The 27497-nt window shown below is 42.9% G+C and overlaps 1 protein-coding gene across 3 annotated transcripts; it reads left to right on the plus strand.

Moving 5' to 3' along the window:
* The first annotated feature begins 20344 nt into the window (after window positions 1-20344).
* Window positions 20345-27231, plus strand: HNRNPA2B1 (heterogeneous nuclear ribonucleoprotein A2/B1). 3 transcript variants are annotated; one of them, XR_011855906.1, is made up of 12 exons: window positions 20345-20514; window positions 21037-21147; window positions 22147-22293; window positions 22375-22585; window positions 22940-23041; window positions 23130-23207; window positions 23630-23695; window positions 24194-24322; window positions 24400-24531; window positions 24891-24977; window positions 26190-26303; window positions 27118-27231. XR_011855906.1 is itself a non-coding variant. In XM_072153748.1 (11 exons), exons 1-10 carry the CDS (start codon window positions 20509-20511, stop codon window positions 24956-24958), a joined length of 1050 nt encoding a protein of 349 aa, XP_072009849.1. In that variant the 5' UTR covers window positions 20346-20508; the 3' UTR covers window positions 24959-24977; window positions 25158-25647. The 3 variants fall into 3 exon arrangements, 2 of the variants coding, with proteins under 2 accessions (XP_072009850.1, XP_072009849.1); XM_072153748.1 differs by lacking the exons at window positions 26190-26303; window positions 27118-27231 and adding an exon at window positions 25158-25647 and having other exon boundaries at window positions 20346-20514; XM_072153749.1 differs by lacking the exons at window positions 23130-23207; window positions 26190-26303; window positions 27118-27231 and adding an exon at window positions 25158-25647.
* The last annotated feature ends 266 nt before the right edge of the window (window positions 27232-27497 follow it).

Here is a 27497-nt window from a genome sequence, read left to right on the forward strand (position 1 = left end):
CTTGGACTAAAGTACAATAAATTACCAATATGCAGTGGTCCGTTTGTAACTAGGGGTCGTATGTAAGTCGAGTGTTCTTAAGTAGGGGACCGCCTGTACTGCCATACTGCCTTGATAAAACCTTGATAACTAACATTTCCGGAATGTCTGCTTTATGCTGGAATAATATTTTATGTGTCCTCTTATTTTTCTAGGATGCTATGAGGCTTAGAACTTTAGCTGCAATTATTTTTTGATTTTCGTGAAAATCAACAAAATTCACATTTTGAGAGACTCAGCTTTGAAGTGACTTTAAAGGCTTAAATAATAGTAAAACCCCATAAATTACAGCACTATAGAAACTACACCCCTCAATGTATGAAAACAACTTCTTTTAAGTCTATTACCCCTTTAAGTGTTTCACATGGGCTAAAACAAAATAGAAGTGCAACGTAATTTTTTGGAAAATACATTCATTTAGGCCAAAAATGACACTCTCCTAATGCATTAAATAATGAAATGCTCTGCAAAGTTTGATGCCCAATTTCTCCCGAGTACCGATACCCCATATGTGGTGGTGACTGCTGTATGGGCACACAGCCGAGTATGGAATGAAAGCAGCACCATTCACAGCAGATTTGTATTGTCACATTGTGCAGGCTAAAAAAATTTTTTTTTTGGTAATGCAAACATATGTTGGCTTATTGTTTGCGGGGTGAGATAAAATGTATAGATAATTAATTTTGGGGGGTCTATAGCTTATTAAAGTATTTCATGGGGGACACAAACAAAATCATAAAATTTTATTCAGGATTTTTAGCACTATTTTTTACAGCTCGCCATAACATAAAAATAATACTTTATCTGTATTCTCTGGTTCACTACGATTACAATGATACCTCATTTATATAGTTTTTCTTATCTTTGCTCAGTTTTACTGAGAAAAAACAATATTTGGAGAAAATCACATTGGGGCTCATTTTCAAGTGCCCGTGGAGCGCATTTTCATTGGGTTTCCATTTTGCGCCGGCTTGCACACGACTCAAATCAGGGTGGCCGTTGCACCACGAGTGGGATTTAACATTTAGAATTGTGTCGCAAGGCACGCACTTACAATCACCGGGAAGAAGAAGGTGAACTCCGGCGGACCTCGGTGAACTCGCCAGACTTAACCTTTGTCGGACTGTCCAAATCGGGGATGGCGACAGGACCAGGTAAGTAAATATGCCCCATTGTTTTTACTTTTTAGGGGCATAACTTTTGTATTTTTCTGTTGACAGATCTGGTTGAGGGCTTATTTTCTGGAAAAGCGTTGTTCTTTTCAGTCGTATATTAGGGCACGTAACTTTTATTTATTACCTTTTAGAACAATTTTTGTGAGCTTGTTTGGTGTAAACTTTTTTCGTATTTTTTTTTTACCTCAATCACCGACCGTGTTCAATATTGATTTAGATTTATTGTACAGATTGGTATGGATGCGGTGATACCAAATATGTAAATTTTTGTTTTTTTGTGATATATATATACAATTATTTGGATTTTATATGTAACTGGGGTGATTAGGGGGCATTTATTTATTTAATTATCATTAGAAAATGATTTTTACAGTTATTTTGTTATTTTTTGAATTCTTCCACTTTTGGGCTTGAATAAGCGTTCATCTAATCGCTTGTACAAGCCCTTACACTGCAATACACTTGTACTACAGTTTATAATTGAAATAACTGAGGATGCTGACGCATGCTCAATTATTTACAGCTGGGTCCTGCCAGGTGATGGAACTCGGTGTAAAGAGGAGCCCACAGCCTTGGGGCACATGCCATTTTATAAAAAATGCCCAGAGTCTGGTAAACGCTTTCCACTTGGCCATTAGACTGCAGATCGTAGGCAGAGGAAAAGTCCTATTTCACTTGAAGCCGGTTGCATAGGGATCGCCAGAATTTAGAAACAAACTGACACGATATGCTGGGGAAGTCCATGAAGCCGGAAGACGTGAAGGAAGAACAGACTGGCAAGGCGTGGAGCAGATAGCAGACCTGACAGAGGAACAAAATGGGACATTTTGGAAAACCGGTCAGTTACCACCCAGACAACGGTATTACCAGAGGAAGGCGGAAGGTCTGTGATAAAAGTCCGCAGGCAGCTGGATATTGGCAACGGCAGAAGAAGACCAGCAGGTTTGAGACGGAATGGCTTATTTCGGGCACAAGAAGCGCTGGAACCGGCAAAATCCTGTACATCCTTGAACAGATCAGGTCACCAATAGAAACGGGAAATGAGTGCGACAGAGTGCTGCACCCAAGGGTGCCCAGTCACATATGATCAATGTCCCCTAGTCGGTATCCTCTTCTGAAGAGTAGGGCGGACGTAAGTCTTGCCAGGAGGTAGCTGCCAAGGAGAAAATCTTAGAGAAGAACCCACAAGTGAGAGTTCGGCCCTTGGGCCCTTTCTGGGTGAGCTCTGCTCCAGCTCCTACTGAGGAGGCATCAACTTCCAGCTGGAATGGCTTCTCCGTATCAGGCCGTGTGAGAACTGGTGGCGAGGCAAAGGTAGACTTCAGTTTCGAGAAGACTTCTTCAGCTGTGGGGGGCCAGAGTTTAGGATTGGCGTTCTTTTGCATATAGTCCTACTGGGCGGGGCCAGTGGAGAACCGCAGACAACTTAGTAGGATACATCTGTAGGCCCTTGTCAGAGATTATATAGCCGAGAAAGGGAAGACTCTTCTGGTGGAACTGCCACTTTGCAAGTTTGGTATAAAGGCGATGGGTCCTTAATCGACTTGCCGTACATGGGAGCGGTGGAAGTAAAGGTCCGTAGAGAACACCAGAATATCGCCGAGATAGACCACGACACAGGTATATAGCAAATCTCTGAAAATGTCGTTGACAAACTCCTGTAAAACAGCTGGTGCGTTACAGAGTCCCAACGGCATGACCAGGTACTCAAAGTGCCCATCTCAAATATTGAAGGCGGTCTTCCACTCGTCACCTTCACGGATACGGATGAGGTTATGCACCACATGTAAGTCCAGTTTGGTTCCACGTAAAGAGTCAAAAAGTTCTGTGATCAACGGATAGTGGTTCTCCACAATGATCTTGTTAAGACCACGATAGTCTATGCATGGACAGAGTGACCCATACTTTTTGGCCACATATAAGAACCCTGAACCGTATGGAGAAGAGAGCTTGCGTATAAAGCCCCTCTACAGATTCTCTTTCCCATAGACCGACATTGCTGCGGTTTCGGGCAGAGATAGCAGGCACACCCGGCCCCATGGAGGAGATGTGCCCGGGTTAGCACGTAAAAGGAAAGTCTCTACTTGTGCAAGAACCCCACTTGGAGTCATAGGGGCTCAGTGTAGTACCGGCTCAGGTCTTGGAGAATCTGCCCACTGACTGACGAGATGACCACTGGCTTCTCAACACGGACCACAGGAAGACGGTACTGAGAGACCAGGGCAGCATCCACATCATTTCCTGCAGAACCAGAATCCAGAAAGGCAGCGGCTTGAAACTGATTACCCATCCTGGAGCTGAGTAAGACAGGTATGTTCAGACCACCTAGGGACGCTTCTCCCATAAACCCTAGGTGCGTGCGTTTCCCGGACGCTGAGGACAAAGTGGACAGGTCTGAAGGAAGTGTTCCGGGCTGGCACAAAGGAGGCAGAGGTTCTCCTGACATCGCCTGGAACTCTCCTGGGGAGACGGCAAAACTCTCTCCACCTGCATCGCTTCCTCTGCAACTGACACGGCAGGTGGCTGAAGTGGCCTTTGGAACGCAGGAGCCAGGTGGAGCATACGTCGGGCCATGAGTTGTACTTGTTCAAGACATTGCTCCTCAGAGTGCTCCATAAACCGGATGTCAATCTGAGTGGCCAGAGAGATGAGACGACTCAGAGTAGATGGCAGGTCACGTGCAGACAGTGCGTCTTTAAAAAGTCCCTTTTTAAAGGTTGCGACCAGGGTTGCTTCGTTACCAGGTTAGCTCAGAGGCCAGCGTACGGAACCGAACCGCGTAATCACTGACAGATGAGTCCCCTTGACGCAGGTTCAGCATTGCGGTCTCGGCAGAAGCCACCTGTGCAGGTTCCTCAAAGACGGACCGGAGAAAGATTCCTGCAGAGGAGGCTGATGATGAAAGCCTCCTTTCAGCCTAGGTTCAGCAGAGGGTAGAGCAACCGGAGAAGCGGGAGGAGCCATCAATTGCTGCAACATGGTGGTGACTTGTCAAAGCTGTTTAACTTGCGTGGCAATCGGCTGGGACTTTTGGACCACGATGGTGGTAAGATCATCCAGGTCAGGTGGCGGAATCCATGGCCAGATCTCACTGTCAGGCACCAGGGGAAGTAGACCCACTGGACCACTGCAGAGGATGATGTAAGCTGACACCTGGCAGCAGAGTCAAAGTGACACCCGGTTTTCACCTGAGCCTGCCGCAAAGCGGGTTCGACCTGATGCGGCGTGGTACCACCAGGTCACTCCACAAGCATGACTTTGTCCGCGGTGGCAGCCAATGCGTAGTACAGAATTATAGGCAAGATTCTGATTCTGTACCTCGGCCCTGGCTGTCACCGCGGATAAGTTGCGTCTGTGGAACGACCTGGTGGTACCATGACGCAGCAAGACCAACCCGCTTTACGGCAGGCTCTAGTGAAAACCAGGTGCCACTTAGATTCTGGTCCCAGTGGTTGGCTTCTGTCATCGTCCGCAATATATAGACCTGTGGTCACATAATCAGGTACACAACATTGGAATACATGCAGAAAAATATCAGCTTGATCTTGTGTACCTGCTGTGATTGTTGTACAGGTACATGGTTTCTAAAGTTGGCTGGCAATCGAATAAGCAAAGCAGCAGCCACCAAAAGAGACTACTTGCATAAAAAGAACCAAGAGGAGGCTTGAGAGCCCCTAAGAGTCAGCAACAGCCCTGGAATTCCAACCAATTCTTCATAAAGATGCAAGACTAAAAGAAATATTCACCCCTCTCATTTCCTTCCTTAAACCACCACACCTGAAACAACATGTTGTCCAGGGCGCCCTAAGGGAACCCATCAGAAAATGGCACCTTACCCTGTACTGCATTCACAGCATTATGTAAGCTCAAGGGGACATTTTATTATGTTTACCTTATTATGTGTGAATAGTGTCCCACCACAGTCCTTTATGTGGGGGAAGCAGACCAGAGACTTTATTAGTGGATGAACTCGCACTGATCCGATATTAAAAAAAGGAGTAGCCACACATTATCCAGAGAGGACCGCAATATGGAAGATTTGCAGATTACTGTTCTAATTTGACATTTCAAGGCACAGAGGGAAAGGAAAGAATGGGAGTATAAATGAATGCAGGGATGAAACACCTTGCACAGTGATCTTAATATCCATGCCAGCTTCATGACCCCCTATCTCAGACCTGAATACCACAAGCAGATAAGAGCCAGAGCTGTCATGCCTCACGGGTTTTAGGAAAATATGCAAAGTTTTCCAGGATAGGATAAGGAAAACCGCGCCTCTTTTAGTTACCATGTAAAACAGCTCCCTTGACATCAAGCATGACCTACAAGAGGCCTTACAATATGATGTGGGATTAAAACCAATCCAGAAGGAACAGACTGCTGTAGACAGCAATGTTTCGACTTAATTGGATCTCCTCCCTTCAGCTTAGGGAACTGGTTTGGCTGAATGAGAGGCTTGTGACAAGGGTAGGGAAGTAAGAGTTCTCCTTACGGAGACTGCCACATGTAGGCACCCGAAATCTTATAGCCATGGATGCTCCACTAGGGGGATTCTTGGAAAATATACAAAGTTTTCCAGGATGGGATAAGGAAAACTGCGCCTCTTTTACCCACCTTGTTAGGCAGCTCCCTTGACATCAAGCATTACCTACAAGAGGCCTTATGACATGATGCAGGATTAAAACCAAACCAATATATCTATTCCAGAAGGAACAGGCTTCCAACTGTATTAAGCACTGTTTCAACTTGATTAGGTCTCCTCAGTACAGCAGTACAGTACATGGTGCCAATTAAGCCCACCATGCCACACGCCTACACAGTGGCCTTAATTGGCAGTCTCCGTAAGTTCTGGGCGAAGGCTCATTACGAGTCGAAATGTGCGTTATCCTGGAGTCATCCCGGACACCGGAGTTTATCTACAGTTTACATTTTGGTAAAGTTTTTATTCTTATGTTAGTGATGGGTGCTCCAAAGTTTTTGACACGTGACACACACGAGGTACATGAACAAATCGGGCAGCATAATGTTTTCTTAGATGGCCCCACCAAGGGATTAAATGTGTTCCTTTCCTGTAATTGCCCCACAAATCTCCACATTGTGTCCTGGTACGACTCCTTTGTCTGCGTATCACTACCTCTGTATCTTGTTTTCCATGCAAATATTGATTATGCTCTTTTAACTTAATATCATCAACAAAAATTGTCAAGAATTTTTACTATAGAAAGTATTTTCAGTCTGGCCTTTCTTTCCCTTGTTAAGGGGTACATTTGGTGACATATTTATCATTTTTGGCCATTTGACCAGGTGTAGATAATATGCAGGGGTGACATGTTGTCTTAGAGCTGTCCTAGCCCCCCCCCCCTCCCACACCCACACATTTCTGTTTCTATGTGTTCACAAGCAGCATTTGCATTGTGTTTGCAAACGCCTGGTGGCAGGGCTTGGCACATTCACACCTGTGTTTCCAGCTAAAAACATGCTATCTGCAACAAAGACCCACTCTGCACAGATGAGAATGGGCCTAGCCCCCATGTTAGCAATTGCAATGCAAATGCCACTTGTGAATGCACCCTTAGAGTTCTGTCTGATGTAGATTGTACCGCACTTAAGTAGAAAATTAGTCATAGACTTACCGTAATAGATTTGTTCAGGGGCTGTTGAAAGCTTACAGAACGGGGGGCGTGGCTTGGCCGCTGACTGGAATGGCCGCATGAGAGAGGAGCTCCGTCTCCACAGCTATAAAACCAGCGGATTACCCCACGATTCCAGCGGGAAATTACCCACCAAAATGCCCACAATAACGGCACAACAAGGTGGGAGGAAGAGGAACGGCGCCGGACCCAACACTAAGCCGATTAAAACTTTCTTTACCTGCGACTCCACAGGGCAGCAAGATGGCCGTGGTTCCCCATCCCCACGTGTGCACAGCGGGAACACAGCGAAGGAGCAAAACAGCAAGCCGCTCAAGCTCCCGACCGCGGACGGACCCCGGAGACAAGGTCCAGGGAACGCAGGGGAGGCTTCCCCATTTCAGGTACCAGAGAACTGGGGCATATCACTGCCTCTAAGATCTGGCAGCATGGCGCCCTCTCCACCCCTCTTGCAAGAGGAGTACAGTATGCCGCCATTGGCGCTGCAGTTACAAGAGAACTCGTGCTCTCAAATAAGCCTTAACCCCTCTGAATCCTCACCATCCGCAAGTCCAGCTAAACAAAGACAGACGATGGTAGATAACGATTCTCATTCTGAATGCATACCTGTAAATCAACCTGTAACACCAGATGCCTTTGCTAAGTTTCAGACAGCAGAAAAAACGGTTTCAGAGATCAAACTTAAAGAAATGCTAGAAGCTTTCCGTTCTTCATTACATAGAGATTTTTCATGCCTGATTAACCCTATCCAGAAAGCAGTGACAGAAATAGGGGAGAGAGTGTCACACAATGAAGCAAAGATGGAAAAAGTCACAATAGCCCACAACAGCTTGGTTGATTCTCATAACATTCTTGAGGAGAAAATGAATGCTATCCAAGCCAAATTGATTGACACTGAAGACCGGGATAGGAGAAATAATATTAAACTAAGAGGTATCCCTGAAGCAATCCCCGGGCATATGTTGAGAGCGTATGTACAAAAGCTTACCAAGACACTCCTGCCAGAGCTGTCAGATTATGAACTCTGCATTGATAGGGCTCATAGAGTCCCAAAGCCTGCTAACCTCCCGGACGCTATACCAAGAGATGTACTGGCGAGATATTCATTTTTCCATGTTAAAGACCAACTATTATCTCAATCACGCCGGCTGCAGAGTCTGCCATCGCCATATGAGGACATCAGACTTTTTATAGACTTATCCACGGCAACATTACAGACTAGGAAAGCTTTACAACCGATTACCTCCACATTAAGGAAAAATTAGATTCCCTATAGGTGGGGTTTTCCTACGAAGATCCTAATCCGTAGAGACAACACAATCCACGTCGTCAAATCGGTAGATGAAGGCCGGGTCCTCCTTGAAGCTTGGAAGATACAACTGGAACACCCAACTGTATATCCTGGGAAAACCCCCCCTCAACGTCTGGATCGAGAATGGCAGATGGTGGGAGATCCATAAGGACTTTCTTAAATGGGTAAAGTAGTTACACACCGTTTTTTAAGTGGAGACGAGACTGTCCTACACTTCCTCTCCATGAGTACCCATGGAACACTTTTCCCCACTTGAAAAAACACCTTTGGTGAATTACACAAATGGTGTACAACTTAATTTGTTATACGGCACAACTGAAGTGCCTATAGTTATGTATGTGTTATTATGTTTAATAAGTGTTTTGGTTATGTTGGCTAAATGCAAATGCTCTGATGTATTTTCAAACAGTAATACAAGAATGCTAGGTAGATGGTCCCTTGAAAGAGATAACATGATCGTAATAAGAACAATCATTTATCCCCGAAACAAACATGGGTATTAAAATTGTCTCCATCAATGCTAAGGGATTAAATAGTCCCTTCAAAAGGTCTCTGCTTTGGAAAGAAGCTTCCCTTCAAAAAGCAGACATCCTCTGTGTACAGGAGACTCATTTTTCAAGCAGAAATACACCCAAAATATCTCACCATCAATTTACAAAAATGCTGTACTCTTCTTTCTCCACTAAGAAGAGGGGGGTCCTGATGGCGTTTAGGTCATCACTAGCAGTCACCATAGATAAGCAAATTGTTGATCCAGAAAGCCGGTATATTATTCTAGTTTGTACCATTAATAATCTCCAATATACCATAGTGAACGTCTATGCACCAAATAAAAAACAAGGTTAATTCACAAAGAAACTCCTTAAATTGGTAGCCAAGGAAAAAAGAGGTTCTTTAATTATGGCTGGCGACTTCAATGCCGTCTCTGACCCCTCTCTCGACACTACTGCCTCAAGGGCAACCTCAACATATAGGTCGTTTACTATTAAACAACTACTGTGGTCTTATGGCATATATGATATATGGAGACTCCAACACAGTTGTGAAAGAGACTATACCTTTCTATCACATAGACATAGTAGTTACTCGCGTATTGATTATATTCTTATAGATAGATCTTTACTGGACAGAACGGAAGACACTTGCATAGGGGATATTAGGTGGTCAGATCACGCACCCATCTCACTTACAATCTCTGACAATTTATCCTCACACAGTGACTACGTTTGGAGAGCTAATACATCAATTATTAATCACTCCAAATACTCACCGAGAATAATAAGAGCTCTAAATGAATACTTCCAATTTAATACAAAAGAGGGTCTAAGCCCCTTTTCGGTTTGGATAGCGCATAAAGCTTATATAGGAGGAGAACTGAGGAAACTACAGATAATAGCTAGCAAAGAGAGAGAAAGAGAAATAACGGCAGTACACAAAAACATACACGCTCTAGAACAACACAATAAAAATAATCCGTCTCAAATGTTAACAGAACGACTTACCCAAGAGAGGGAAAAACTAAGGAACATTTCACTACAGAAACATGCTCATAAGCATAGACTATTACAGACAAAATTTTATTCGCAAGGTCAGAAGGCAGGGGCTCTACTAGCTCGTGGCCTCAAACAAAAAACTGAAAAAAGCAAAATCCCATTTATTATACACCCCACCACTGGAGAAAAAATATTATCCCCTAGGGGCATCATTGAGGCCTTTAAAGCCTACTATGAGGACCTATATAACATAAAAAAAGATAACTCTATAATACAACCTACTCAAGAAATGATAGACACTTTTTTAAATAAGATCAACCTCCCCAAGGTGAGCCCAGACCAATTGAACAAACTTAATCGTCCAATCACAATAGAGGAAATCGCATCCACCATTAAAACCATTCCCTCTGGCAAAGCCCCTGGACCAGACGGCCTGCCTGCAGAATACTTTAAAAGATTCACAGACATTATATTGCCCCATATGAAATCCACCTTTGATAAAGCCTTCTCTTCTGGAACATTCCCCAAAGATATGCTTACTGCACATATAGTCACTATTCCCAAACCAGGGAAACCACCCACCACCCCTGCTAATTTCAGGCCTATATCACTCCTCAATTGTGATATCAAGATTTATGCGAAAATTTTAGCGAGAAGGCTACAAACCATTGTCCCGGACCTTGTCAAGAATGATCAGGTGGGGTTCACCCTGGGACGTCAAGCACCTGACAATACACGCAGACTTATCACCTTATTACAATATTGCGAACGTCACAATTTAGCCACAACTTTTGTGGCAATAGATGCAGAGAAAGCGTTCGATCGTGTCAATTGGAATTATGCTTTCTCTGCACTTAAAAGGTATGGATTAGAGGGGGCCATACACACAGCAATTAGGTCATTATACTCACACCCTACAGCGCAAGTATATACTAATGGACTACTATCTAAAGAATTTAATCTAACAAATGGTACACGACAAGGTTGTCCCTTATCCCCAATTTTTTTCATTCTCTCAATAGAACCCTTGGCAGAAATGATAAGAGCAGAATCCAACTGTTCAGGTATCAAAGTAGGTTCTACAGAACACAAAATAGCACTTTTTGCTGATGACATCATACTGACCTCCACAAACCCTACCCAATCCCTCCCTTTTATATTCAAGATTATCCAAGAATTTGGGGAAATATCCTATTATAAAGTCAACACAGCCAAGTCTCAAGTTCTCCCGATAGCAATACCCCCAAAACAACTGACATTTCTCAAAAAACGTTTCCCTCTGGACTGGCAAACCTCCTCCATAGCATATTTAGGAATCCAATTAACATCACCCACACATAGAATATATGAAACTAATTTCATTCCTTTGCTGAAGAGTATAGACAAAGAACTTACAAATTTCTCTAAAAGCATATTATCCTGGTTCGGCCGAATTGCCGCATATAAAATGTGTATCTTACCGAAATTTTTATATCTTTTCAGAACAATACCAATTCGTATCCCCAAAACCTTTTTCTCTGCTGCCAATGCCCAACTTAGAAAATTCATATGGCAGAATAAGCACCCTAGAGTGGCATTGCACACACTCACTAAAACATAAGACATAATGGTGGTTTAGGTATTCCCAACTTGCAAGACTACCATTTATCAGCAGTGGCTGACCAAATGATGTATTGGTGGCGAAATTCCACTGACAAGGCCTGGGTGGGCTTAGAGACTGCCCTAAATAAAAATGTAAAACTAAAATACAGAATGATAGCAACATTGTGGGAACTTCCCCCACCTCCAACTTTTTACTCAACAATTAACATTTCAGACTGGGCATTAAAACAATTAGTGAGTACACTTAAAAAAGTTATTTTACCATATTCTCAAATACCAATATCATTCCTAGAATACCAAATCCCAGAAACAAACCTTACAACTTGGAAAGGTGAATCGGGGAGAAACACTTTACAAGACCTATTAGTGTTATCAGAGTTGCAGCCCTTTTCTGCATTAAAAGAAAAATTAGCACTACCAAATAAAGAAATCTTCGCATATATGAAAATTAGGAGCTTCTTCTCCTACATTCATGGTAGACAACCCAGAATAACCCAGCCCTTATTAAAACTATGGGATGATCACACCAAGATCAAAAAAGGTATCACTTGCATATACAACTTGTTAAACTCTGATAATCTGCAACCTAAAGCCACACACATTAGGACATGGGAAGGTGAACTGGGGAAATTCTATGATATTGCAAAATGGTATAAAACTTTTTCCTTCATTCATTCCACCTTCAGATGTACCAGCCACCAAGAAGCAATAATCAAGACGATATATAGGTGGTACTTTTCTCCTGCTAGATTAGCTACTATATATCCTAGTTCCTCCCCAGTATGTTGGAGAGGTTGCGGGAATAAGGCTACCACATTACACATACTCTGGAGCTGCCCAAATATCAAACCACTCTGGAAGTCCACATTTAGTCTGATAAATTCTATGCTTCAAAGGAATCTACAGAATACCCCACAATTAGCACTACTGTTATTAGACTATGATAAGATTAAACCTTCTCACCGCACGGTTATAGCCCATCTGTTAATGGCCACGAAACTAGTGATAACCAGGCATTGGAAAGAGACGAATACACCAAATTTTAACGAGATTATAAACATCATGAATTCTACATGCATTCACGAAAAAATTTTATCTCTACAAACCAATACACATAATAAATACCTATCTAACTGGAATGTATGGCTGAACAACTCTCTGTGCTCAATAAGAGACCAATAACCCCTTCTGCTTTAGACTGAATAGAAAACATAATTGTTCACACTGAGCCACATACCATAAGTTCAAAGTTATTGGGTGGCACAGTTGCACCCTAGTTATACTTACCTGTTTTGCAGCAAAAAAGGACATATACAAATACTAATGTCCTTGGGAAGGAGGACAACTGAAGTCATAATTCTAATACAGATACAGGCTACAGTTAGTTGCATCCTGGTTATGTATGCTCTTTGATTTTATGTAAAACAATGTACAATCTTTGATATGCATAAACTGGAACTACATGACTATAATCTGTGATATACAATTGTCCCACGTACTGCATTTGTTCCTATATTGTATGTTTTAATTAATAATAATAAAAATTATTTATAAAAAAAAAAAAAAGAAGAAAGCTTACAGAACATTGGGGCAGATTTACTTACCTGGTCCATTCGCGATCCAGCGGCGCGTTCTCTGCGCTGGATTCGGGTCAGGCCGGGATTTATTAAGGTAGTTCCTCCGACGTCCACCAGGTGGCGCTGCTGCGCTGAAGTTCCCTGGAACGCACTGGAATACACCGAGCCGGGCTGAGTGAAGGTAAGTGCAAGCTCCGCGACACATTTTTTGTTTTAAATGCGGCAGTTTTTCCGAATCCGTCGGGTTTTCGTTCGGCCATGCCCACCGATTTCCGTCGCGTGCATGCCAGCGCCGATGCGCCACAATCCCGGGGCAATTCAGGGGAAATCGGCGCAAATCGGAAATATTCGGGTAACATGTCAGGAAAACGCGAATTGGGCCCTTAGTAAATGACCCCCATTGTATTGACTGATTACAATTGTATCTAGTTCTTAGATTACTATAGAGCTGTTAACCCATTTACTGCCACTGCCCTTTTCCAGTTTTGGGTTTCCATTTAGCAGAAAAAAATATATAGTTGCACCATATAGCAGGTTATTATTATTATTGTTGTTATTATTTATTTATAGAGCATAATTAACCCTTTCAGGGTTTCTGTTTTTTACTCCCCTCATTCCAAAAGCTATAACTTTTTTATTTTTCCATTAACAGAGATGTTTATGGGATGTTTATGGGTTTGTTATCTGCAGGACCATTTGTACTTTTTAGTAGCGCTATATAATATTCCATGCAATGTACTTAAAAGGTGCTCACTCCTGCTCTCTCCTGTGCGCGGCTGTATGGTCGCCTGGGTTGCAGCCCGGGGAAGCGTACGATCATCTGAACGTACCCTTACATCCAGTGGCAGGTGGTACTGGACAGACGGGCATGCCCTTTCTCTGTAGAAAACAGTGGACGAATGCTCACGGTCAGAGATCACATGACCCATGTCATGTCCATCTGCAGCCATTCTATGGACAGGAATCTCTGGCTGATAAAGTAAAAGACAGAAGGCTTCACTTTCCATATCAAGAAAGCGGAGCAGAACTTTTAATAGATGTGTATTGGTAAATTACCTAATATCCTGCCCCCCTAATTCCAAAAACATGATTAATGACCACAATGTAATGTGGCCAACCCCTCTAAAAAGGGAATATACTGGCAGATGACACCGGTCGCAAGTATTTTCATTTTAAGTCCAGCAGGCGAGATACTTTCATTCCGGTGGCTGAGATCATCACCCCCACGTGACACCCCTTCATTGCTGTGATGCTGTCATAGCAAAGCAAACATCTCCAAGGCAGAACAATCTTATTTAGTTAGCCCTGTTGTATTTCTATCCATTGCGTGAGCAATAATACCTCCTAGGGTTTAAATATCCTAGGGGTCTTAAAAACATTTGTAAACATAAATACATAAAAAACATAAAGGTTCAAATCACCCCCTTTTCCTGGAACAGAAAAATAAAACATCTAGCAAAATGTAAACATTCTTATCCAATGCTATGAAATGTGTTTTTTCCCTTTTCGCAACAAAGCAAAACTTGAATTAAAAAGTATCAATGAAAATGGTAGCACGTCTCACAAAAATGACACCTTACACAGATCCAGTTTCATCCGAAGTATGACAAAAATTTATGATAATAATTCCTTTATTTATGTAGCGCACACATAATATCCAATGCTGCACAGAGCTTGCAAATTGGTCCCTGTCCCAAATGGGGCTCACAATCTAATCATCCTACCAGTATGTTTTGAAGTGTGAGAGGAAACCCATGCAAACATGTAGAGAACATACAAACAGTAAGGCAGTAATGCTAACCACTAAGCCATCCTGGATGTCAGAATATGGTGATAGAGAAAAGATATTTATATGAAAGATTAGAATTCTTTAACCCCTTCACGGTGCAGGGGGTGTGTGAAGAGGGCTCACGGATATATTGCAGCAAACCCCCACCGCTTATACCTGCAGTCGGTGCTTGCATTGATTGCACATAGTACCTCTTCTGATGCCGTCGGCAAAGCTGCTTGCGGCATTTAAAAGTCGGCACCGCAAGTTATTAGCGTCAGAAGATGGCAAAACATTTTTTTTCTTTTTTGTACTCATTCGTTTAATTTTTGAAAATGTATTAAAGCACAATAAAACAACCTATATAAATTTGGTATCACTGTGATTGTAACGAACCAAAGAATAAAACAGAGGTGTTTTATGGAGCGCACAGTGAAAGTCCACAAGAATGCGACGCAAACAAGTCTTTACATTTTTTTTTCCACATTTGGAATTTTTTCCAGCCTCCCAGTACATGGCATGGAATAATAAATAATGCCACGGAGAAGTAAAATTTGTTACACACAAAATAAGCCCTCACAGAGCTCTGTACACGGAAAAGTGAAAAAGTTATTGATTTTTGAAGGTGGAGAGCAAGAAATGAGTGAAAAAAAACCCTGCGTCCTTAAGGGGTTAAAATGCGTAAAACATAATAAAACCAATATATTTGGCATATGATCGTACTGATCCAAAGAATAAAGTTAAAAAAAAAACACAGACAATATGAAAATGGTGCATATGTGTTTTTTGTCAACTTCCTTGAATTTGAAATTTGTTTCAGCTTCCCAGTACATTTCATGGAATATTAAATTTTGCCACTAGGATGTGCAAATTGTTCAACAGAAAACAAGCCTTCTCTGTAAACTGAGAAATGAAAAAAAAAATCAGTTTTTTTGGGAGGAGAGAAGCAAAACATTGAGACATTGGGACACATTTACTTACCTGTTCAAGTCGCGATCCCTGAGGTACATTCCATGACGATCCTGCACTGTGCCGCGTACATCCTGTGCCCGATTTCCTGCATGCTCAGGTCCGCTGGAGTCCTCCTTCTTCTTCCCGGTGAATGTAAGTGCTTGGCTTGTGACACAAATTTCAATGTTAAATCCCGGTCCTAGTCCGAATCCGTTGGATCATCCGTGAGCAGTCCCCCGATTTCTGTCGCATGAAAGCCGGAGCCGATGCGTCAAAATCCAATTGCGTGCGCCAAAAAATCCTTCTAAATGCAGCGCACATCGTAAATAGTGGACCCTTAGTAAATCAGCCAAAACGGCACATGTGCCACCACCCTAAGTATCTGTTTTTCCTTTAAATAGGTAATCTAGGTTCACACTTGTCTGTGGTGTTTTGGATGAATATTCCATCAAAATGTCTAACAGAAAATTAACATGAGTATCACACACCCACTTCACCAGATTTCAGACCCTGCAGGCCCAAGCAAATGGTAATGACGTTTTGTTTTTAAATGGTGTAAATGGTTTTAATCAGGTGTAAAAGCAGAGTTTTATTCAGACAAGGATTTCCATATACATGGTAGATTCAATGCAATAAAACTAGATTTCTGTCTGTTCTACGGGGAACCTTTCATCTTCATCTCTTAGGTGAGCGACACATCAGAATGACTCTCACACATTGGTGAGCTGCCATGGTAACAAACATCAGGATTTTATTACATGCTGATATATAATTGATTGGGAAAGGAAAGAGAGAAGAAATGTATCTCCTCTGTCATATCAGTCTACAAGGAACCCACATTAGCAAAACCAGAGCTTGTGCTTATTATGTTATATCTGCTCAATGTACATAAACATGCAGTATGTCCTTCAACAATTCAAATTTATTAGATACTCCCTTGTCATTATATATAGTCATAGTTCCTTCTAGGAAAACAGATGCAGATGTAACTCCAATTATGACCTATAGTCAAGCCTGGTGTTGTTCCTGTTACTGAAACAAAAATAACTTTTTAAATCCCAGACAATTTTGAGGCACCACGCATCCAAATCATCACACATAGGGATCCTTTATTGGTGTAAACACAATGGCCATATTCGGCCCGCAGCCTTGTCTTATCCGGCCCCTCTCGCTGCACCTATGCTGCCCTAGTCAGGAGAGCAGAGAAGTGCCTAAGGGGCTCCAATACACACCTTTCGCTGTTCCCCTGGCAGCTCCTTCTCTTCTCCTTTGAGTGGTGTCTGTACACAGCTCATAATCCATCAGATGTGATGATGTCATCACATCGTTTCTGCCGCTCTCAGAGCCGTGTACATCCACTGCACAGAGAAGAAGGAGGAAAGGTGAGTATATAGAGGTAGGATGGATGGTGTTTGAACGGAGGGGGTAAAGTACCCTAAGGAGTCAGAATCATTAAAATAAAATAAGAAGAAAATAAATATATATAAGATATAAGAAAAATAAGGAGAAAAGGCACGCTGACCCTATAAATCTACGGCCTAAGTGGGCGTATGCGCCCTAGAAGGATCGTCGGAGCCAGTGTGGAATAGCGGAGAGCTGAGAGCTCAGGCGGGGCTCCGGGGGCACAGACAGGAGCACGGGTGCGCCTGCAACCCTGGTCGTGAGTCGAAGGAGCACCCGTGACTGACCCCCCTTCGGCCTTTCCCTCTTCTTGGAATTTCTGCAGAAGGCCACGGTCCAAGATGTTATCCTCTGGCTCCCAGGATCTCTCCTCCGAACCCCTTCCAATCAACAAGGAAGAATCGTTTCCCTCTAACTATCTTCATAGCCAGGACCTCCTTTGCCTAGAAGACATTGGTGGAATCAGGAGCAGGAGGAGGCACTTGCCGAGAGAAGCAGTTCAGGATGACTGGCTTTAAGAGAGAGACGTGGAAGGATTTTAGGATGTGCATGGATAAAGGAAGGCATAGCTTATACGCCACAGGATTGATGCGCATCAGTACTTCAAATGGACACAGGAATCGAGGACCAAGTTTATAGCTAGGAATCTTCAAACGGAAGTACCTAGAAGACAGCCATACTTTGTCACCTGGGGAGAAGACTGGAGGAGACCTGTGCTTCTTGTCCGCCTGGGTCTTTGTGTGGGCGGATGCTCGAAGTAAAGACTGACGTGTTTGCTCCCAGATGGATCTGAGATCTCAGACCAATTCCTCCATGGCAAGAAAATCAGAGCTCTCAGCAAGAGGTAGAGGAGGACAAGGATGTGGTCCTTACACAATAAAAAATGAATTGGAGCCGGCAGATTCAGAGTCCAGAAAGTTGTAAGAAAATTCCGCCCATGGCAGCAGGGTGGACCAGTTGTCCTATCAGGCGGAGACAAAATCGCGGAGATAGCAGCCTAGGGTCTGATTAACCCTCTCAACTTGCCCATTGGACTGCGGATGGGGCATCCGTGTAGCGTTTAGTCTGAAAGACGAGCCTGGCTGCTGCATTAAGAATCGATTGGAGAGGAGAGAGTTTGGTGAGTGGAAGACCAATTAGTAGGGAGTTACAGTAGTCTAGACGAGAGTGAATCAGAGCAACATTTTACAGGTTTCAAATGTGAGAAACGGTCGGATTCTGGAGATGTTTCTGAGATGCATCCGGCAAGAGTGAGCAAAAGATTGAATGTGTGGCTCAAAGGAGAGGTCAGAGTCCAGCACAACCCCAAGACAGCGGGCCTGCTGCCTTGGGGTTATGGTGACCCCACAGACAGATATGGAGAGATTAGGAAAGGCTCTGTTAGTGGATGGTGGAAAGACAAGAAGTTCGGTCTTAGAAAGATTAAGTTTCAGGAAGAGAGAAGACATGATGTTAGAGACAGCAGAGAGACAGTCACTAGTGTTCTGGATTAAGGCAGGGGTGATGTTACGTGCTGAGGTATACAGCTGGGTGTCATCAGCATAGAGATGATGCTGGAAACCAAATCTGCTGATGGTGTGTCCAATGGGGGCAGTATAGAGGGAGAAGAGATGAAGACCTAGGACTGAACCCTGAGGAACCCTGACAGAGAGAGGAATAGAAGAAGAGAGAGATCCAGAAAAGGAGACACTGAATGTTCAGTCAGAGAGATAGGAGGAAAACCAAGAGAGTGCAGTGTCCTTCAGGCCAATGAAGCGAAGCATCCTGAGGAGGAGCCGGTGGTCCACAGTATCGAATGCTGCCAAGAGATCCAGAAGAATGAGGAGAGAATAATCCCCTTTGGATTTAGAAGTTAGGAGATCATTGGAGACTTTAGTAAGAGCAGTTTCAGTAGAATGCAGAGAGCGGAAACCAGATTGTCGGGGGTCAAGGAGGGAGATAGCTGAGAGAAAAAGGGAAAGTCGAGAATAGACCAGGCGTTCCAGGAGTTTGGAGATGAAAGGGAGGTTAGAAACTGGTCTGTAGTTAACAGCACTGGACGGGTCCAGGGAAGGCTACTTTAGTAATGGGGTAACAACAGCATGCTTGAAACTACTGCCTGTGAAATAACATTATTTCAACCTGAAGAATCCAACAGGACCGCTCCTTCGATCCACAATTTTTCTATTAACCAGGGAGTGTAACTTTTAATTTTTGGTCATGGAAGGTGCTACCTGCTTTCATGTTGTTTCCAAGTACAAATATCTATTAACAATGGGAAACAATCTGCCAGGCAATTCACCTCTGCAGATGGGGCCGGTCCTTCCCATCTGCCAGTACAATACTTCTTTTGATGTGAGATTGTGTATGGTGTTTGTCTTGAGATGGAGGCGAAGAGCCTTGTACATGCTTAGAAAGTGATATCTTGATGTTGAATTATGGAGGGGTAATTATTACACGTGTGCAAACAATGTTAGTATGCCAAGTGCCCCCAACTATTGAACTGAGAGAAGAAGGTTAGAAAGTGATGTGTTTGCGTCTACAACAGATCCTTGGTTCATTTTTGCAATATCAGTGTTTTTGAACTGTGTATCCTCAAAATATGTAGTTCATATTTCATCTCTTTTTGTGGATCTGATACAAGAAGGCTGGTAAATTCTGTCAGTTGTCTTTTAACCCAATTTTACCATGTTAAAGGGAGCGTGGAGAGCCGTTTAGTGGCGTGGAGCCGGCTCACATCGTTCATGCGAATGAGCCAGCTCTTCATTCCGGCTCGTTTGCGAACGACCCATCACTAGTATGCAATCTTACTTCAGTAGGTGATTGTAAGAGGAATCTGTGCAATGTGTTTTAAAACACAATGCAAACGCTACGTGACCACGGCCTAAATGTTAGAAATATAAACGCAACTCAGGTGTGAACAGAACTTTACTAGGCATTAGATGGATTTGCTTCTTTTCCACCATAATGGATAAAGGTTAAAACGTTTTATATGTGGTTACTGCTGGTTCCCACATATCACTCCAAATAAGTTCAAAAACATTGTATATGTATATATTTATTTTATTAATTTCACATTATCCATCATTAAACAATGGACGACGAAGAACAGAACTCCTTGTCTTCCTCCATCCCCCCCATCTACTGGCATCGACCGGTCTGTCTGTAAGTTCTTTGGGCGTAACCTCATTCTCAAAGCTCCCAGCGGCGGTAGCGGTCCCAGGCCTCTATTCGTCATCCGCCGTCTTACGCAAACTACGCAGCGTAGGCTATTCCTGTATTGTTATTGTTAACCTGCCTACGCCAGAAGCTGAGCACATAAGCCACGCCCACCTCGCGCGTCTCTCTTACAGGCCGCCGCGCGCTATTGGCTGTGCCCACGCAACTCTGGTGACGTTGGTAGGAGTGGCTAACCGCTGGCTGAGGAAGGTTCTAGAAGGAGCCTTCGCTGGGCGCCATTAGAGCTGAGTCCTCGCTCGTAAGAGGCGGTAGTGTCGTGTCCTTGTATAGTTCATATTTATTTCGTATTTATAACCGGCCTGGTGTGTGTCCGCGCAGTCATGGAGGTAAGTTCTCTCCGGGGGTCATTGTGCTGCGTCACTAGCCCTGTGTCGGTCACCTCGGGGGCAGTGTGTGAGGTACCCGGATGAGCGGGGGATGGGTGTTGTGGAGGCCGGTGATACTGTGCACCTGAGGCGCCACAGCTGAGGTGAAGATGTACAACCGCCATCTTGTCGCCTCCTCAGCGGAGAGTCGTGATGGCGGCCGCGCTTCCTGCCCATTAGGTTATATGTCTAGCGCTCTCATGTCACCGGGTTGTCTCCGCACTAGCACGTTATCTGCTATGTAGTCCTATATGTGTAGTGTCCATTCACATCACTAGGGACCATGGAGCCCTGTTCCTGGCTGTTACATCAGGCCCATAGAGGTGACTGGAGCAGAGGCCATGGATGCATCAACAAGGGAACCTCCCCATAGTCTCCTGAGCGACTGAACCCTCATGGGTCTTACAGAAATGTCCTCTTTAATACAAAAATAATTAAGAAACCTTTTAACATTGAAGTCTCACGTTTCCGCTTTCTTTCCAGAGGGAAAAGGAACAATTCCGCAAACTATTTATTGGAGGGCTCAGCTTTGAAACAACGGAAGACAGTCTCCGAAAATACTACGAGCAATGGGGGAAGCTGACGGACTGTGTGGTAAGTGGTGTATAGCCTCATCTGTATGAAGGGGGGGGGGGTGTGTAATGTATTATCGCATCTATACGGTTGTGGTGGGGGAGGTTGTGTATCGCCTCATCTGTATGACGCGGGGGGGGGATAATTTGTGTGTATCCTCCTCTGTATGATGGGGTTTATGAAAGCTCTTGATAATGGTCAGTGTTTCCTTGTAATTGCATCCATTTTTTATCTGATCTTTGACCAAATCTATATCTGTATTTGATCTATCAGAGATAAGGTTTGGTCTATATAGTATTCCCTGTATGACCTATGCTCAGGATCCCCACTTACTAAGGGCATGATCCCTGTTTTTATAGGCATATTGTTTGAATGGAAGCGTGTAATACCACGTTACACCTGCAGGGGGTAGTTGTGACTGGAGATTCTCCACCACTTTATGACCAGCTGTCAGTGCTCCTCCCCCCTTCTAGTTGTATTGATGGTGAAAGGGAGGATTGAGTATTGAACTGAGCCAATATTGTGTCTTTTAAAGCAATATATATTTCTCGGTTTATTTAAAAGAGCACTTATGAACTGATTGTGTGTTTTAAATGGTTATAAATAGTAAAAAAAAATATTCTATATTTTTATATAGCATCATCATATTCTGCAGTGCTTTACAGATCATGGGGAGCATATTTAAACTAAATAAATTACCGCAATAAGGTGGTCAGATGGAACTATAGGAATGAGGGCAAAGCTTTCAGTCATGCAGTGGTCTGGGTTGCTTTAATACTGTTACTAACAGCGCTGCTGTTATAAATGCCTAGTGTAGTAGGTGGGTGTCAGATGATTGGGATCCCATCACTACGATCAGGTTCTTTATTGGTTTCTAGTTATTGACTATAGCAGTGTCGCACATGTATTTTCATCCTTCAGACTCCTCACTGCCATGTAATTTGTGGAACACAATACCTTATATTCTTAACGTTTTAGCTTGGTTTCTAGGGTTAATCTGTTTCTTTACATGTTCCTTAGGTCATGAGGGACCCTTCAAGCAAAAGATCCAGGGGTTTTGGGTTTGTGACCTTCTCATCCATGAATGAAGTTGATGCAGCAATGTCTGCCCGGCCACATTCGATTGATGGAAGAGTTGTGGAGCCAAAGCGCGCTGTTGCCAGAGAGGTAAGTATACAGCCACACATTCTCTTAATGTCTGTCCTGCGTGGTGTGGTATGTGTGCTCACTGAAGTTTTGTTTCTTTAGGAATCTGCAAAACCTGGTGCCCATGTGACGGTTAAGAAACTTTTTGTTGGTGGCATTAAGGAAGACACTGAGGAACATCATCTAAGGGAATATTTTCAGGACTACGGAAAGATTGAGACCATTGAAATTATTACAGACAAACAATCTGGAAAGAAGAGGGGCTTTGGCTTTGTCACATTCGATGACCACGATCCCGTAGATAAAATTGTCTGTAAGTTGCTTGTTGTGCCCATTTAGTTTTTTAGGTTTGCTCGACTATTTCCTCATGATGGGGGTAAAAGTTGCAGATCATGGCCACATTCACACGGCACGCCCGTACGCCGTGCATTTCTATGGAGCGGGGAGAGGTCACCCCTCCTCCGTTCCATGGCGCCAGAGCTATGCCTGCCTGGGTACGTTGCTCTGTGTTTTGTGTAAATTCAGCCTAAGGGTGATCTCCCCTCATGGGAGGAATGATGGCTCTGAATTTAACCCCCTCTTGCTTACATCCTGTGGGTAGGGGGATTACTTATTTTTCTTTTAATTGTGGTACAATATGTCCAAACCATATTTATCTTTTTTGTAGTGCAAAAGTATCACACCATAAATGGCCACAATGCTGAAGTAAGGAAGGCTCTTTCAAGACAAGAAATGCATGAAGTACAGAGCACAAGAAGTAGCAGAGGAGGTATGTTTCCTAGCCATGTATATGCAGATGTTTTCTGCAGTTTTTACCTTCCGTCGAACACTTTCTAAATCTATATTTGATATTGTAGGGAACTTTGGGTTTGGTGACTCACGTGGTGGTGGAAACTTTGGTCCAGGACCTGGCAGCAACTTCAGAGGGGGTTCTGGTATGTCACAATATATCTCTGGCTGTAGAAATCTTTACATATAGGACAGATCTATTAGTGTTTTTGATCTGGATCTCCAAGCTCTTCATCAATTGAAGAACATGGTGGACGTCAGTAAACACTTGCAAAAGCTGCATGTCCTTATGTTCTTCAGCAAATGATATAAAACTGGCACTAATCCTACTAGAGGTCATTGGGAAGCTTTGTAGCTTGTTGCCTGTTAAACAGTTAACATTATTACCGTATGTGTACACCATTGAGCTGCTTTCAAGGTCATGACACAATACGTGGTCTTCTAGATGAGCGCTGAGCATTTGGGTTCACCTTTGACTGCATATTTAGTTTGCATTGAATAGGTAGGTCTAACATTTTGTATTTTTATGTAACCTTTACAAACTTTTTTTTTTTTTTTTGGCCAATAGATGGGTATGGTGGTGGCCGAGGTGGATATGGAGATGGATACAATGGATACGGTGGTGGTCAAGGAGGTATGTTTTTGAAGTGTTCTTTAGCAACTTTGCAAACTGGGCTGTATGAAAAGGGCTTATCCTAACCATTTAGGCCAGCAAAACATAGTTCAGTGAAAAGTAGCAGAACAATTCTTTTCCCGTTTGAAGTGAGCTTTGCAGCTGGTGAATTCCAGGGGCTCTTAGTCTATTCTCATGTTCCCTTGAAAAGTGCATAGTATCATGGGCACCTGATCATGGTGCGGTGAGCAGAGTCACCACATCACTGGTGCGGATCGTTCAGCTCCCCTCCTCCCCGCTATGTGCATGGAGCCTTAATGTTACACTTTTTTTTATACAAACTTTGCATTGTAAAGTCTTCTTTGGAAAGGAAGGAAGCTATCAAGTGGTCAGTTGTACAAATATGATGGCTGCTGTGAACAGTGGTTTAGAGTTTCTGCTGCAAATTATTCAAAGCCTCTAAAGCACTTCCTACTGTTGGCAGTATCACGTTTTACAAATCTAACATTTGTCCTCCAGGTGGAAACTTTGGTGGAGGACCTGGTTATGGTGGTGGACGAGGTGGATATGGTGGTGGTGGTGGCGGCGGCCCAGGCTATGGAAACCAAGGTGGTGGATACGGCGGAGGATATGACAACTATGGTGGAGGTAGTGTGGCATTTCTACCTCATTTTTAGTTATAATTGCAAAGTTTCTGTGTACTTAAAACCTACTTTTCATCTCAGGCAACTATGGTGGCGGTGGAAACTACAACGAGTTTGGAAACTACAACCAGCAGTCTTCGAATTACGGCCCAATGAAGAGCGGCGGCAACTTTGGTGGAAGCAGGAACATGGGAGGACCATATGGTGGTGGTGGTAAGTGTTACTCATTTAATTTGTTTTATATCTATTTAGGCTTGTGGGGTGCGAGAACCGGTTTAGCTGTATTTGGCCGTATTCCTCACATTTTATAGGCTTTACAGGAGTAGTATGATGTAAGGGCTCACAGTGGCTTAGTGGTTAGAATTACAGCCTTGCAGCGCCGGGGACCTGGGTTAAAGTTCCAGGGTCAACATCTGCAGAGTTTGTATGTTGTCTCTGGTAAGTAAGTTGATTGAGCCCCATGGGGACAGGGACTGATTTAGCAAACTCTGTGTGCACTATATAAATATTAATATAAATTGTATTCCTGTCCATAAATATTTGGATTTCATTGTGTTCAATACTTTTTTCAGGAAACTATGGTCCAGGAGGCGGCAGCGGAGGCAGCACTGGTGGATATGGAGGAAGAAACAGATATTAATTTCCAGACACTCTTCTGGGTGAGTGAGATTTCTACCTGGCTGCTGTAGCTGTACATTTTTATTAATTTTTTTTTCTCTTTATTTTAATCACATTCAGTTAGCTACAGGCTAAGCTTATCAGGATAGTATTGTCTTTATACTGGCTAGATGGATCATATCGTAACCTATTCTTTTTACTCTTTACTTCTGTTATAACAGGCTTCACTGTATAAATAGGAGAGGATGAGAGCCCAGAGGTAACGCAGCTGCAGGTTATCGAGATTACAAAGTTTTAAGGAGTCATTATCTCAGTCATGCATAGAACATGCAGTGATATGACAGAAGACACCAGAGCAGATGCAGAGAGCCATTTTTGTGAATGGATTGGAATATATTTAAGTACATTACCTTACAATGGAGGAAGGACTGTAAAATATGCCTTTTTTGAGACAGTTTACTAGGTTTTTAATTGTTTGTTTGTAGTGGTCTTTATAAAGAGTGCAGCAGCATTCCTTTTTGATAATGTTCAATTTAAGTTTCAGTTAACGTGAACCTTTTTTTAAAAAAGATTTCTGAATAGTTAAAAACTAGCCAGGATCATGGTGTAATATGAGACTTTTATTTTATTTTTTCCTTTTTAAATTTTTCAGTGTGTGTATAGTTAAGCTGTTGTACACTTTCATTTAATAAAATAATTCGAAAGGAAAAATTGTCTCTAGATGTATGCCTCTGTCATGCGACGAGGAAAGGAATAGTCATGAGTATTATTGTGTTACCGTTCTGTTAAGTGTCTGTCTACAAGTCGTAAGGAGAACAAGTATTTAGATAACAAAGGGGATCTCTGCAAAGAGAAGCTCCTGTTTAGATCTTTTAGATGCAGCTGCTGCTTCCATGGCAAGTGAAAGGAGAGCTTTCCAGCGAGGTACTCCTCCCACAGACACAGGTCTAGTACCAGAGAAGCCTTGAGCCACCTCTAAGTTCAGTCTTTTAACACTGAGCTAAAGTTCTGGAAAAAGTTTGTGCTACTAGATTTAAGGATGTCTACGAAAGCTGAGGGGGTAGAGCAAAGTAGTGCTAAGCTTCAGTTGTACTTCCGTAGGTAAGATCTTATTTTCTTTCATTTACAACAGATGATTGAGTGTTCAGTTTAGTTACTGTTGTAGCTTTTTAACAATCCTTTTATAATGCTTCTCTACTAATGTGCCCTCTGCAAGATTCTCAGTACGGTTTTTCTCTTGCTGGAATTTTTAGCCGTGTCTTGAAAATGGACAAGCAGTCTGACACAGACTGAGCTACGTTTCAACCAATGAAATGGTGTCAATGTGGATCTGGCTCCAGATTTCTGGAATTCTTAACACGTTGCAGGTAAATATGCATTTTGTGTCACGCCTCTTTAAACTTGTTAGTCCTTTACTTTTACAGCACATTTGGCTCCATGGTAGCTTTTGCGGCTGTGGTACTTTGCTTTGGGTAGTACAAATGTTATAAAGTTTTAGATTTTAGAAGGTTCTTGTGTTCCATCAGTTTGTCTGTTGTCATGTAACCAACAATTTGACTGATTGTCCAGAGATTGCTCTCCTATGTTTAGTATGACGGTGTCCCCTTTGCAGCAGAACTCCTCTTCTCCTTTTTCTGTGTATGTACCACTATGTATATACGGGGGGGCGGGCATGAAGGGTTCCACATCCAATGCTACAAAAGCTATAGGACCTGCAATGATGTCACCCTGGTCACATGACATAACTGTATACAGAGATAGCAAGGGGAGGAGCTGCTGGATTCAGCTCAGAGGCTGTATTCTGGAGGAGGCTGTACCGCTACTCTGTAGGGAAAACTATAAAGTTGAAAATATCTCAGGTGAACAATTTTTAGCTAAAAGTAAGATGTCAGTAACCAGGGCTCTATGGGAACCGGTCACTACCTGTATCTGAAAAATGTGGTGCTGGGTTCCCTTTAATCTTGCTCCAGTAAAGGGGTGGCCGTTAAGTAGAAGTCCACACAGTTGAGCAAAATGGACACTTTGTATTATCCGTAATAATGAGGGCAACATCTCCAGTGTAAGGTGCAGCTTCACACTGCTCTCCCCTGCCTTCTGCTTATCAGCTTTTTTTTTTTTTTTTATAGGAACCATGGGAAACATTTCTACTAGGACATAATGATGTTTTATATTCTTTGACAGGTAACATTGAAGAACTGAAAGCTGAACTCAAATGGACTTGCTGGAGGGTTTTTTTTTTTTTGTTTTAAAATAATGTGAACTTTTTAAGAATTTTTTTAAAATTTTGTATTCTATAGATGACTTTTTAAATAAAATTTTTTTAAATCATATTGTCTGATCTTATTGCGTGACTTCTACCATCCTGCAGTGATTGGGAGGTTCTTAAATTAGTACATCAGGAATTAGAGCGAGGAATGACACCGCTCCAAAAGGGTCCATCTCGCTGTTGGTTCCTTCTGCTTCTAAAGGAAAACCTAAATCCAGCAAATACTAATGTATAAACTGGACTTAACCTGGATCCCATTGTGTGCTGCAGCCACTCAGATGAGCCTGTCTCTAGG

The sequence above is a fragment of the Engystomops pustulosus genome, chromosome 5 (assembly GCF_040894005.1).
Source record: "Engystomops pustulosus chromosome 5, aEngPut4.maternal, whole genome shotgun sequence".
Lineage (NCBI taxonomy): Eukaryota > Metazoa > Chordata > Amphibia > Anura > Leptodactylidae > Engystomops > Engystomops pustulosus.

Coding starts and splice junctions, on each gene's coding strand:
- HNRNPA2B1 (XM_072153748.1), top strand. Junction 21,148..22,146: donor GGAAGCTGACGGACTGTGTG/GTAAGTGGTGTA, acceptor CATGTTCCTTAG/GTCATGAGGGACCCTTCAAG. Junction 22,586..22,939: donor TCCCGTAGATAAAATTGTCT/GTAAGTTGCTTG, acceptor TCTTTTTTGTAG/TGCAAAAGTATCACACCATA.